Here is a 13,009-nt window from a genome sequence, read left to right on the forward strand (position 1 = left end):
CTGCCCTGCCCCTCCCTGCCCACCCTCAGCCACCCACTTGCCAGAGGTGAAAGGGCTTGGGGAGACGATGCCATCCCAGCTCCTCATTGAAAGGTTGGGAAACTGGATCTGGGAGATGAAAAGGGACTTTTCCAGTATCTCACGGAGACCCAGGCTCTCACACCGCTGGAGCCCGTGAACCTGGCCACCCAACCGGGGAAGCAGCCAGCCACGACCGTGAGAGGCTTCCTTGTCCTTCTCCGTTTCCCTCTCATGTAGTTCAAGGCACTCATCGATTCGGTTTTCCCGCCAGACCTCCAAGCGAGCACCGTCTCCCTGTCCATACTTGCCTCTACTTCTGGAGGGAACCTGACCATCCTCAATCACAATGACCATGGCAACAGCAGGCACACGCACTTCGATAAAAGGCTGGGACACCTGCCCAGAGTAAGTCCTACAGCTTTGGGCTCCAGGCTCAGCCTGCCTCTGAGTGGCTGCAGAGAAACCCGGGGCCTCCTACAAGAACACGGGGGGCAGGTGAGACTAAGATCAATATTCCGTCTGCTTGGAGCAAACAATTCTATTGATGCTCAGCGCTCGCTGGCCCCAGGATGTGTGACTCAGAAACCAAGGAGGTGTTTACAAGGTGAAGTGGTTACCGGCACTGCTGCTGAGAGCGGGGTGAGCAGCAGGGCCCTGGATGTGCTCACGGCAGACAGTGGGTGGGTCTCTATTCCGGGAAACCCAGTTTACAACAAGTACCCATTTACCAAAAAAATGGTAGAAAGAAAAGACTTTCTTCAGACCTGTTATTTTAACTGTCAGAGCTGAGCACGGCCCTGGGGACCATCTAAGCCAATGTTCTGTCATCACAACCTTTTTACTCGAAACCCCCGAGGCAGAACAGATGAAAGCGAAGAACAACTTCTCGGGCCAGCGCATTTCGCCCCTTCCCCACGCAGGGTTGAGTCACCTCTGCAGGGTCCTAGAGTTCCCAGAAACACAGCCTGAAAACCACCGACCTATCCGGGAGGTCTTTCCTTCCCTTTCTGGAGATACAAGCTCAGAAGGAGGAAGTCGCAAAGTCCTCTTCCTCCTAGGTTTCTGACTCCTGGTACAGTGCTCCTTCTTGCCCCAGGGAGAAAACGGCGGTGCTTGATTCAAGGACAGCCTGTTTTCTTTCTCAGGTTAACTCACCAGCGGAGCCCACCCACCCTGCAGACACCCGAGGGTTCTTAGTTCTGCACTCCAACCTCTAGGGGGAGCTCCTCAAACCTTCCCTCTACCGGCCATTGGCCTCTCTGTACCTCCAACCTTCTCTGTCTGCCCAAACCCAAGCAGTGCTGACTGGGGCCGAATGCAAGAGTCGCACCAGGTCAGGGAGGTGGCCGGGGAGAAGCCGAGGGGGCTGAGCTCCTCACAGCACCCTAGAGGGGGCGTCTGGGGCTCCATACTTGCCTGTAAGGAGAGCCCGCCCTGTGCAATGCAGTGTGCCGACAGCCTGACACCCAGGACCTCGTTTACCCTTCTGATCACTCTGTGGCAGCGGTTCTCACCCAGGAACAGTCTTGTTCCCCGGGGAACAAGCCATCGGAAATACATATTTTATTTAAAAATGTATTGTATAATAAATATGTATTTTCCGATGGCTTTAGGCAACCCCTGTGTTTTGGTCGTTCGACCCCCGCCGGGGTCATGACCCACAGGTTGAGAACCGCTGGTATGGAGGAACCCCGAGTTTGCGACTGTAATTACTGTCCCCTCTGTTTGGCAGACAAGAAACGGCTCGCCCCGGGTCCTTCAGAGACTGTGTTAGAACGCGAGCCCCAAAACGTGCGATTCCAAAGCCCAGACCCGTCTTAGCCGCCATGCTGCTGCGGCTACGAACGGCACAGCCTGCCTGGAGGGGGGGCCGGTGCCTGCCGCTGGCCCCAGGGTGCTCTGGGGACCGTCCCCGACTGGTGGTCAGTCTCAGACGTCTGCTGGCTCAGCGTCTGTGGTCCTCCCTGTGTGTGCTCACGCTGTTCCGTCCGGCAGCTCCTAGGTGCCCGGGGCCAGCGCTCCGCCCTCGGAAACGCTTCCCTGCCCCTTGAACCGCAGGTCAGCAGCTCTCTCCCTGCCTCTTCCTGGGCCCGAGTCACGTGTGCGTTTATGTACAACCACCGGCACGGCTCCCGGGCGCCAGCCCCCGCGTGGGCTCTGCCCACAGCGACCTGCGGGGAGGCCTCAGAATCCCCGTCGACGGAGGAAGCCAGGGCTCAGATGACTTACGTGACGGAGGCAGAGCCACAGCACCGAGACGCCCAGCGTGTGAAGGGAAGCAGACCTCTGCTCCCCTTCCCGCTAAGGGTCAGCAGCCGGGCCTGACGCAGCCGCCCCTCCCCGGACCAGTCTCCCGCGCTGCAAGGTGCTAAGTCGTGAAGGAGCCGGTGTCCAGCGGGCCCCCTGGGGTGGGTGGGAGGCATACCGAGGAGGGGACAGGAGCTAACATTTAGCCGGTGCTGACCATTTATTTATCAGTCAGCGTGCAGGGCAATTTGCATCATCAGAACGAACCGATTCTCCATGTGACTCCGTTGGGTAGATCTCCTTTCTCAGTTGACAAATAAGGGTCCCTTCTGAGCAGTGGGTCTGTTTATCGGCCTTGGTTAATTCAGCGCACTGACGGGGCACCTGGCAGAGCGGGGGCTTGAACTGGCGGACTCTGCTCAGATCCTTGGTCTACGTCACCAGGAGGCAGCTTTCAGTTGGGAAAGAGGAAAAATCTTTCTAGCTAGGGGAGCTGTCAGAAATGAAGTGGGTTCTTGCTGGAGGGAAGGGCTCCCTAGGTGCTGAGCAAAACCAGCGAACAGGCGGGTAGGTGCAGGGACAATGACAGGGCTACGAGCCTTAAGTCCCTTCTCTGGGTCAGAGGGTGGGAATCTCCTCACACCGCTCCTGTGCTGTTCTAATCAGGGGTGAGGTCACACACAGGCCCGGGGACACCTGTGCTCTAAGAGGGGTCTCTGCAGGTGGCACTTTCTTGGGTCTTTTCCATTCACTGAGCAGCAGGGCTGCAGGGTGAGGACTGAGACTCTCGTTCGGGCTCCGAGAGAAGCTGGGTCTCTCTTATGTCCCTGGCTCCCAGGCCCAGCCGTGCTCAGAGTCTCTCTGCGTGGAGATGTGAAGCCCACCACCGACACCCCACCCCTCTGCTCTCCCCACAGAGGGTCTGGGGACAGATGTCCGTTTTCTGCGTTAGGGCTGCAGGATTCCTGGGTCCCTGGCCGGCAAGCCATGTGAACGCCATCAGTTTCCCATCTTGCACTTCTGACACTTGCCAACGCTGAGGACTTGGAACACATACTGGAACATTCCCACCATGACTCTCATCCTTTGGAGGGAAGGAGCTGCCCGAACCTTGAGGGAATCAAGGGCAATTATCTACCGGGGATGCTGTCACTGATGTGCTGGAGGCATTTGGAGGAGGGAGGGTTTTACATAGTCCGTGGATACATACGAGTGTTTTCTCAGCATAGCTTTTTGACTACACGGGACGCTTTTCAGCATGAAAAACAAAGGCTAAACCATATGCAGAAACTCACTGCGTTTGGAGTTGAAGATGAGGCTCGACCAATGTCCAGGGGCAAGGGCGGGGGGTCTACCCCAGCACGGAGCAGGCGTGCTTCTCCAGTGACTGTCCCTACCCCGAGGCCTCCCCTCTTCCCTCCTCCTGCCTCCCTCCTCCTGCCTCCCCTCTTCCACGGAAAGTGGCATTTGGATCTCTGAGCAGAAAGCCCAGGTGAATGAAAATGAAACAGTTTACTTTTCAAGCAGCCAAGAACCACTCCATCCTTGGGGCTTTCTGCAGCAAACATGGTGAATGTCTGGCTGCCCTGACCCGAGAGGAATGACTGAGAATGTCCCTTGTATTGGCGAGCACCCAACCATGCTTAGGTCAACGGCTCGTCAAGGGCGTGTGTGTGACTGATTGTGTAAGATAACCAGCGTCCGGCCAACCCCTGTGTCCTCTGGTTCATCCAAATATCGTGGACCCTCATATTCCTCCTTCAAGGATGTGTGTCAGTGGGACCAGCAGGCGACAGAGGAACCAGCCAGAAATAAGCAAGCCTGCAGGAGATCAACCTTTTTCATTCAGATCTTGAGGAAATGAAGAAATTAATACACACACACACACACACTTTTTTTTTTTTGCAGTTTAAAAACACCATGTGTGGCAATTACCTTTTTGAGGAATTCGGGGAAAATAATTGAGATCAAAAGCAGCTAATAGCTGCTTGAATTACAGGGTGATAATAATTGTTTGTAGTCACAGAGCTTTGATGATTTATAAACTGCTCTCCTCACTCATTCACCCCCCGTGGTCACCGTGCACAGGACCCCTGCCATCACGGAGCCGTGCCTGCATGTGCTCCTACACAAATGACCGTGAAGCATCCTAAAACCGCAGCCCACGGGAGAGACGGGTTTTCTGCCCGCTCTGCGCTGAGCCGCGGAGCCAGAAGGCGAGTGATCCGTGAGCCACACGCCCCAGTCCAGAGTTAAGCGACGTGACAACAGCGGCCGCACAGAACAGGTGGAAAGGCTGCTTGCTCTCGTCCCCGCCACATGGAGGGGACAGTGGGTCCCGAGAAGTTAAGGGGCATCATTTTCAAACAATCCTTCCGCAGAGAAAACTTGCCCTAAAGTTAGCTTGTCACAATTCCTTCTGCTCAAATAAAATGGTGAGCCATTAGTTGCCAAATTAGCTCCCTTCGGCATCTCCAGCCGGTACATTTAAATGCAATAAAGTGAAACTGCACACATGCTGAATGTCCCATGTCTATTGGACACTGAGCTAGGACAGAAAATGGGGAACACGCACGGTCTGTACCCCACAGGACTTCCGACCCAGCTGGAAAATGAGTCAGGGGCACGTCGCGTTGTGTAGGTAGGAAGAGGCCAGCGACTGAAATCACCTGGCCAAGGAACCCCACTCCCACCCCCGTGTCTGAGCTGCCGCGGAGCAGCGGCTGACCCTAGCCCGAGACCCTGCCCTCCGGACAGCCGTCTCCCACGCGCACAGCGAGGGGCTGGACCAGAAGCTCGCTGATGCTCAGGGACCCCAGAGCTGACACCCGGCCGCCACCTCCTCACACCGTGCCCCTTCCCGCCTCCCTGCGCCGGCCGGCAGAATGGCCTGCCGACTCCCGCCGCGCCCGGTACGCCCTGAGCCCCCACGTCCATGGCCCCGTGTCCTCCGCAGAGGCAGATGTCTTACCCAGCCCCACCCGGTACACCCTGAGCCCCCACGTCCGTGGCCCCGTGTCCTCCGCAGAGGCAGATGTCTTACCCAGCCCCGCCCGGTACGCCCTGAGCCCCCCACGTCCGTGGCCCCGTGTCCTCCGCAGAGGTGGGCGTCTTACCCGCCGCGCCCGGTACTCCCTGAGCCCCCACGTCCGTGGCCCCGTGTCCTCCGCAGAGGTGGGCGTCTTACCCGCCGCGCCCGGTACTCCCTGAGCCCCCACGTCCGTGGCCCCGTGTCCTCCGCAGAGGCGGGCGTCTTACCCAGCCCCACCCGGTACTCCCTGAGCCCCCACGTCCGTGGCCCCGTGTCCTCCGCAGAGGCGGGCGTCTTACCCAGCCCCACCCGGTACTCCCTGAGCCCCCACGTCCGTGGCCCCGTGTCCTCCGCAGAGGTGGGCGTCTTACCCGCCGCGCCCGGTCCTCCCTGAGCCCCCACGTCCGTGGCCCCGTGTCCTCCGCAGAGGCGGGCGTCTTACCCGCCCCGCCCGGTACGCCCTGAGCCCCCACGTCCGTGGCCCCGTGTCCTCCGCAGAGGCGGGCGTCTTACCCGCCCCGCCCGGTACGCCCTGAGCCCCCACGTCCGTGGCCCCGTGTCCTCCGCAGAGGCGGGCGTCTTACCCGCCGCGCCCGGTACGCCCTGAGCCCCCACATCCGTGGCCCCGTGTCCTCCGCAGAGGCGGGCGTCTTACCCAGCCCCGCAGCAGCTCGTAGGCCGTGACGCCCAGGGACCACCAGTCCACAGGGTACGAGTACCCGGGGCCTCCGTCCACGTACACCTGGAACACTTCCGGAGCTGCAAAGACAGGACAGAGAGAAGGTCACTGCACGTCCCACGTTACATTCCCGCCCCTCACCGCGGGGACATGGGGCAGGAGCCACGAGGCCAGCACTCCATGCACTATGCCACGTGCTTCCTGCCCTCCGTCAGCCAGGAGATGGCTCGGGAAAGGCTGCGGGCGTCACGGGAAACGCCGGCGTGACCACCCGGGCAGAATGCACGTGGGCTGCCCCCCGCGCGGTGGTGCCGTCTGCCTGGGGAGTTGGGGGGAGGGGCGGAGTCTGAGTTCAGATAAAGAAACCGCATCCCAAGGGGCTGAGAACTTGGGTAAATGTCTCTCTGCTTCTGGGACCAACCCTGGGTCCGGTGTCCCCGTCACCCAGGACGTTTAGATATACTGGCTCCGTATCTCAGGAGCAAGTTTATTTTAGCAGCGGTGGACCCTAACCCGTGACATTCTCGGAATCAGTCAGTCCAGAGACAGAGGCAGACTGGGGGTTGCCGGGGGCTGGGAGGTGGGGGGCAGCTGCCTGGTGGGGGTCCTTCCGGGGAGACGACCGTGGTCTGGAACTAGACAGTGGTGGTGGCCACACGGCACCGTTAATGTGCTTAACGCCACAGAAACGGTGCTTTAAAATGAGGAGTTTTGTGTGCATTTCACTTCCACTTGAAAGGAGTGAGGGACGGAGGCCCCGGCGTGCCGGACACTTATCCTGTAAGGGCTGCAGTTGTCCGGGGCCCTGGCCCTCCGCTGCCCAGGGTGCGGAGTGACGGTTCCTCTCCTCGGACTACCCTGCCTCACGTGGCCAGGGATGCACGCTAAGATCTCATTGCTCAATTTGGCTTCCAGGGAAATTCTGTGAAATGTGTATTATTTCTAGCAAATTAATTTGCAGGCACAATTCCGTTTAACAGTTGTCAGAGCCGTCAGAACCTGCCCCGGGGAACCACGAGGTGTCGTGGTTAAAGACGTCTGGACTCGGTTGTCAGACTGGCATTCAGACAGCGTGGGAACGGGAAGGGCTGGACGAGGCAGACGAGGGAAGGCTCAGACGCTGAGTTCTGGGGCTCTGGGCTGCCAGCTGGACCCTTCAACCTGACCAGCGGCCCACTTCCACCTGCTTCTGACGAGCCTCTCCACGCATCTCACAGCTGAGAACCTTCTTTTCCCCTCTGGGTTCTTCTTTTGTCTTCACGACAGCTCCCAGGGGCACATCATCATCTGACACACTGTTTAGATGGGGTTCAGAGAGGGACAGCAGCGTGGGTGGAGTCACACAGCTGGGAGGGCAAAGCTGAGGTGTGTCTCAGACTCTGGCTGAGTTCCTGTTCGAAATAAACTTCCTATCAACATTTCTTTTTTTGGGGGGGGGGGTATTTTTCTGACGTGAGAAGCAGGGAGGCAGACAGACTCCCGCATGTGCCCGACTAGGATCCACCCGGCATGCCCACCAGGGGGCGATGCTCTGCCCATCTGGGGCATCGCTCTGCCGCAATCAGAGCCATTCTAGAAACTGAGGCAGAGGCCACAGAGCCATCCTCAGTGCCCGGGCAAACTTTGCTCCAATGGAGCCGTGGTTGCGGGAGGGGAAGAGAGAGACAGAGAGGAAGGAGAGGGGGAGGGGTGGAGAAGCAGATGGGCACTTCTCCTGTGTGCCCTGGCCGGGAATCGAACCCGGGACTCCCGCGCGCCAGGCCGACGCTCTGCCACTCAGCTAACCGGCCAGGGCCCAGGGCTCAACATTTCTTTAAGTACAAAAGCATACCTGGTCTAACGGGGGGGGGGGGGGGCAGACATGACTGGGAGTGGCGGAAATGGCCCCTTTAGGTTCTATGAGCCTTATAAAGGCTCCAGCAGGGCAGGTGCCCAGACAGGGAGCAGGTCAGTGTGGCTGGGCTGAGTTTAACAAGCACTGACCTCTGCCTCAGTTCTGGAGACGCGGGACGATGATGATCCAGCCCCAGGGCTGCAGGAGGCTTAACTAAGACAGCGCATGCCAAGGGCTTAGGCAGGAGTTTTACGAACAGAACTGTGATTCGACCCCTGTTCCTGGCATGCTCGGCCTCCCTGCTGTCCACCCCATCACCCAGAAGCTTCAGCCTCCTCGGCCTCATCGGTCTCCAGACCCCTAGGTTCGCCATCTTCAGCGTCGCTTTGCCAGCCCCTTCCTGTCCGTCCCAGATCAGCCGACTTCGAAGGTGCTGGTCCCACCTGTTCACGCAGCGTCTGGCGGGCAAACACTTGAGTTCCGAGCACGTGCCGGTGCCAAGCCGTGCCGTCGCCTGCGTCCCGCCGGGACCCACCCTGAGCCCAAAGCTGAGCTCCAACCTAGAGGGACCCGCTTCGCGTCCTCACCCTCAGGGCGCTCGCCCCTTCCCCTGTGCGGAGGGCGCCCGGAAGGAGCAGTCACACGGTGCCCCCGAGCACGCACAGGGCCTCTCGGCTGCGGGGCCAGCCCACGTGCCCGGACGGAGCCAGAGGCTGGGACGGGCCCGAGTGCCAAGGTGCTCCCGGTAAACCCCTGTTGTGCCTGGCAGCCCTGAGCCCACCGGAATTCAGGGGAGAAACAGCAGCTGACAGACTCCATCCTGGCTGTCACGAGCAGCCAAGTGACAAGTGCCTGCAGCCTGTGACTGCTCTTCCAGAGAAGGTGACGTCCCCTCCTCCCCTTCACGCTTGGAGCTGGTGACAAGACATACACAACATGCATGTCACAGTTTATATGCCACCAAAATGACTGCTTCAGTGGCCCGGAGTCATAGCTCTTAGAAGCGAGAGCATCACGCGGATTTAAAGCCAGAAGGGTGGGTTCTGCGAGGCCATCCCTGCCCCTTCGTTCCACGTGTGGGTGACAGGACAGCACCAACCACAGAGTGCCCAGCACCAGGGTAAGGAACCCTGCCCACGACCCCTCCGTCCTCCCAAGCACCCAATGAGATCTGTGCTCCGACCGCGCCCAGGCTTCAGGTGAGGGCAGCAGAGGGGGTAGTGCATTGAATCGTGTCCCCCGACAGGCCCCGTCCAAGCACTGACCGCCAGCACCTGTGAATGGGGCCTCATTTGGAAACAGAGTCTCCGCCAGTCCCTGGCAACCAGTGATCGGTTTTCTAGACTATTCCAGCAAGTCATGCAAATGGAGTCATATTGTCCATAACGTTTGAATCCGGCTTTTCCCGCTTAGAATGACGCGTTTGAGGTTTACCTGTGTCCTTGTGTGTTTCGGTCCCTGGGTCCTTTTGATTGCCGCATAGAACTCCAGTGGGGGAATAGGCCCAGTTGGTGTATCAGTCACCCGTGGGCAGACATTGGAGCTAAATCTAGTTTTACCATGGTTTTGAAGAAAGCCGCTATAAACATCTGCATACAGGTTTTTAAGACAAACTGAGGTTCCCAGTTCTCTGGGACAATTACCTAGAAGTGGGTGTTGAACTTGCGGAGAAGCTGCCCACGGGTTTTCCGGAGAGACTGAAACCACACTGCGTCCGCGAGCTCCGTGTGAGGGCCCAGTGGCCCTGCGTGCTCACCAGCCCAGGGTATTACCCTGTGGTCGTTGTGGGTTTTGTTAGCCATTCTGAGAGGTAGGGAGCAAGTTTCTTTTGCAATTCCCCAATGACTGAGGCTGCTGAGCATGTTTTCATTGGCTAGTTTGCCATCCGTATACCTTCTTGGTGAGCATCCCTTCAAATCACTGGCCCATTAATGTACTGCACTGTTTGCTTTTTTATGATCAAGCGTTTGGAGTTCTTTACCTGTTGTGGATGTAAGTCCTTTATCAGATATGTGTTTTGCAGACATTTCCGACCGGTCAATGGTTTGTCTTTCCGTGATCTGTGGACCAGTCTGCCAGACATTTCGTGCCGGTCCGAGAGAGAGTGAACCACCCTGATGCTGTATGAAGATGACAGACCCAACGATCTTAGTCGACTTCGCTTATGCTCAGGGAGATTTCTGCCTTAGTGGGCCCCAAAATAATTCTCCTATATTCACCACTGTTTATATTATCATTGCAGTGGTGCTTATATGATTGCAGGTTTTTGTGCAAATTCATAAAATTATACACTAAAAGAGTGCATTTTACTGCCTAAAATTTGTTCCTCAAAAATAAACATTTCAAATTGTATAAATATATATTTATCAGCTTGATGATTTTTAAAGTGATTTGTCTTCCTCACCAAGAGCCAAATGAATGAGGGCAGAAATATTGTGTTTGTTGACAGATGCATTTTTGGCCCATAGAACACTGCCTGGCACATAGAAGGTGCTCAGTAAATCTCTGTTGGCTGGATGAGTGATGGATGGAAGATGGATAGATGGATGGATGATGGATGATGGATGGATGATGGATGGATGATGGATAGATGGATGGATGGATGGGTGGATGATGGATGGAAGATGGATGGATGGAAGATGGATGATGGATGGATAGATGGATGGATGATGGATAGATGGATGGATGGGTGGATGGGTGGATGGGTGGCAGGTTGTCAGGAAAGATATTGAGCGCTGGAGCCTGGGTCGGAATGCTGGCTGTCACTCTCTCTGAGTGACAGAATGCGGGCTGCAAACTCCCCTGGCCTCCATCCTTCAAGAAGGAGAGTATGAGCATCGCCATGGCGGCCCCACAACCACCCCCGTGTGCTCATTGCAGCTCCTCGGGGAAGGGAACTAACATTTGCTGAGTATCGACGAGGCACGAGCCCCGTGACCCTCCCTGTGCACCCCCCACCTCCCAGGTGACCCAGCTCCTGTGTGAAGTAGGATGTGTTCAGGCTCTGTCGCCCCCATAGACTGTGAGCTCCCTCCCGGTGCTAAGCCTGATGACAACGGCAACAACAGCCACGATGTCAGCTACCAGTTTGTGCAGCTACCATCTGTCAGGCATTGGGTGACGGACCTTGCGTAGACTTACCAGGAAATCTCACATACAACCCATCTGTGTAATCATTCCTCCCATTTCCCAGATGAGGAAACTGTCAGGTGGGGCAGCCAATACTCGGACACTCACCCTGCTGAGCGCTTTAGGTGCGTTACATCAGGTAATGAGATTCGCCCACGTCCACAGCCACCAAGTGGAAGACACGTGAAGACCACGCTTCACCGGGACCCGCCCTGGCCAGTGCAAGGCCACACACGAGGCCGATCCCATGGGTTTGATCTTGACCGTCTGCAGCACTGAACTTTCCGCGGGTTCCCTGGGCCCTTAGCAGAGTGTGCAAGGCCCCCGCGCTTCGACCTGTCATACCCCTGCACATTCTCTGTCCCAGCTATGAAGACACGGGGCTGCCAGCTTCTCCCGGCACCCCATGCCGTTTCCGTCCTCTGTGCCTTTGCCCTGGCTGTTCCCTCTGCCCAAAATGCCCTCTCCTTGCCCGTCCCCAACCAGGGAGCTCCGAGTCTAACTCAAACTGTCACCTTCCCCAGGAGTCCGGGCCCTGCTGACATCGGTACCGACACATCTGTCTGCCCCACAAGACGGCAAGCCCAAGGCCTGGGGGGACATCACTCAGGTCTGAGCCCTGTGCCCCCTGAACGCTCCGTAAATGTTTGCTGAGGGAACGCTCGCTTCTTCCTTTCATCTCAGACGAGTCAGCTCTGAGGTCCTGGGTGGCTGCGGGGACGATGCCACTTCTTATCCGGCACATTTCAGAGAGATTATTTTTTCTTTGATTGTGAATTCCATCTGTTCTTTTAATTAATGAACATCCAGTTCCATGCAAATGTTCCTTCCAGGATCATCCTTCACGAGCCACCGCTGGGAGCTCCCTCGTCAGCCTGTTCCCCGAATCCGTGTTTAGAACATCCCGGGCGCTGGGATTGGTCTTGACACTGAGCAGCTCACCTGAAGGAAATCAACAGCCCCGCAGCTGACACCAGGAAGTGCAGCCCCGGGAAGGGCAGGGTTTGACTTGATGGGAGAGCCCTCCCTCTCCCCGTTCTCACTGCTGAGCTCCCCGCCTGGCACTGCCAGCCCCTACCATGTCTGCAAATATTCATACATCCACGTGGTGAGTCAGTTTTGCCCTCTAGATCCCATGAACACCCCTCCTGCGCCTCTGTTTGTTATTCAGGAGCGAGGCTCCTCTGAGTAGAAGGACGCCTGAAACCCCGATTCCTACATCCAGCTGGGACGATAAGCGTTCTTCTTGTCTGAGACTCAGGGCTGCATGGTACAGGGACTCTGCGTCCACAGGGCAGCTCGGTGCAGCGGCAGAAGCACAGACTTCAGATCCACACGGACGCGGCTTCAAATCCCGTCCCCGGCGCGGCCAGCTGTGTGACGCGGGGCAGGTGAGACAGGCTCTCTGGTCCCCGGGTTCCTCACCTGCAGACAGAGAGCCATAGAGCCCTCGTGTGGATCTCTGAGGGTCAACTGCGATGACAGATGTATGGTAGGGTCACAGTACGTGTTGGTTTCCTTCTCCTTGTGGAAGGTGGGGCCCCTGCGGGGAGAGGCCAGCCAGCCACCACTGGTCTGCTTTCCGAGAGGCTGCGGGCCAGGACCCGGCTGCCTTGGACACTGGGGGGGGGGGGGGAGCCCGGGAACAAGGCTGAGGCAGCCCGAGCGGCAGCTCGAACCGGGGCCCAGAAGTCTGCTGCACACGGTGGCAAAGCAGGCACAGACGTCAGGGTGGGACACTCTTGCCCAGAATTTCTCCACAGGTCCAGGATCTATATGCCTGTGTGTGGGGACCAATGTGCTTTATGGAGACAGCCTAGAGGAAGTCAGGACTCACAGGGTGACGGAGGCCAAAGGGGACACTTCCCTTTACGTCACTGCTGTATCCTCAGCCCTCTCTAGAGATGATGGCTCTGATCTCCACCTGACAGCCCCCACCTCCAGCATGATTTCCCTGGGACTCAGGGCCGGTGACCCTCTTTCCGTGTCCTCCCTGGGACTTGGGGCTGGCGCCCCTCACGCTTCCCGCGTCCCCTGAGGGGCCCTGTCATGGCCTTGGGTTTTCTGC

General features: G+C 57.8%; 1 protein-coding gene across 3 annotated transcripts in view; it reads right to left on the minus strand.

Moving 5' to 3' along the window:
- STK32B (serine/threonine kinase 32B) overlaps positions 1-13,009 on the minus strand; it is a 274,593-nt gene that overhangs the window by 21,877 nt on the left and 239,707 nt on the right. For all 3 annotated transcript variants that reach the window (XM_066387652.1, XM_066387650.1, XM_066387651.1), the window contains one exon: positions 5,955-6,058. In XM_066387652.1, coding sequence (XP_066243749.1) covers positions 5,955-6,058 — 104 coding nt within the window. The remainder of the gene's footprint in view (positions 1-5,954; positions 6,059-13,009) is intronic.

The sequence above is a fragment of the Saccopteryx leptura genome, chromosome 5, assembly GCF_036850995.1.
Source record: "Saccopteryx leptura isolate mSacLep1 chromosome 5, mSacLep1_pri_phased_curated, whole genome shotgun sequence".
In the NCBI taxonomy this organism is placed as follows: domain Eukaryota; kingdom Metazoa; phylum Chordata; class Mammalia; order Chiroptera; family Emballonuridae; genus Saccopteryx; species Saccopteryx leptura.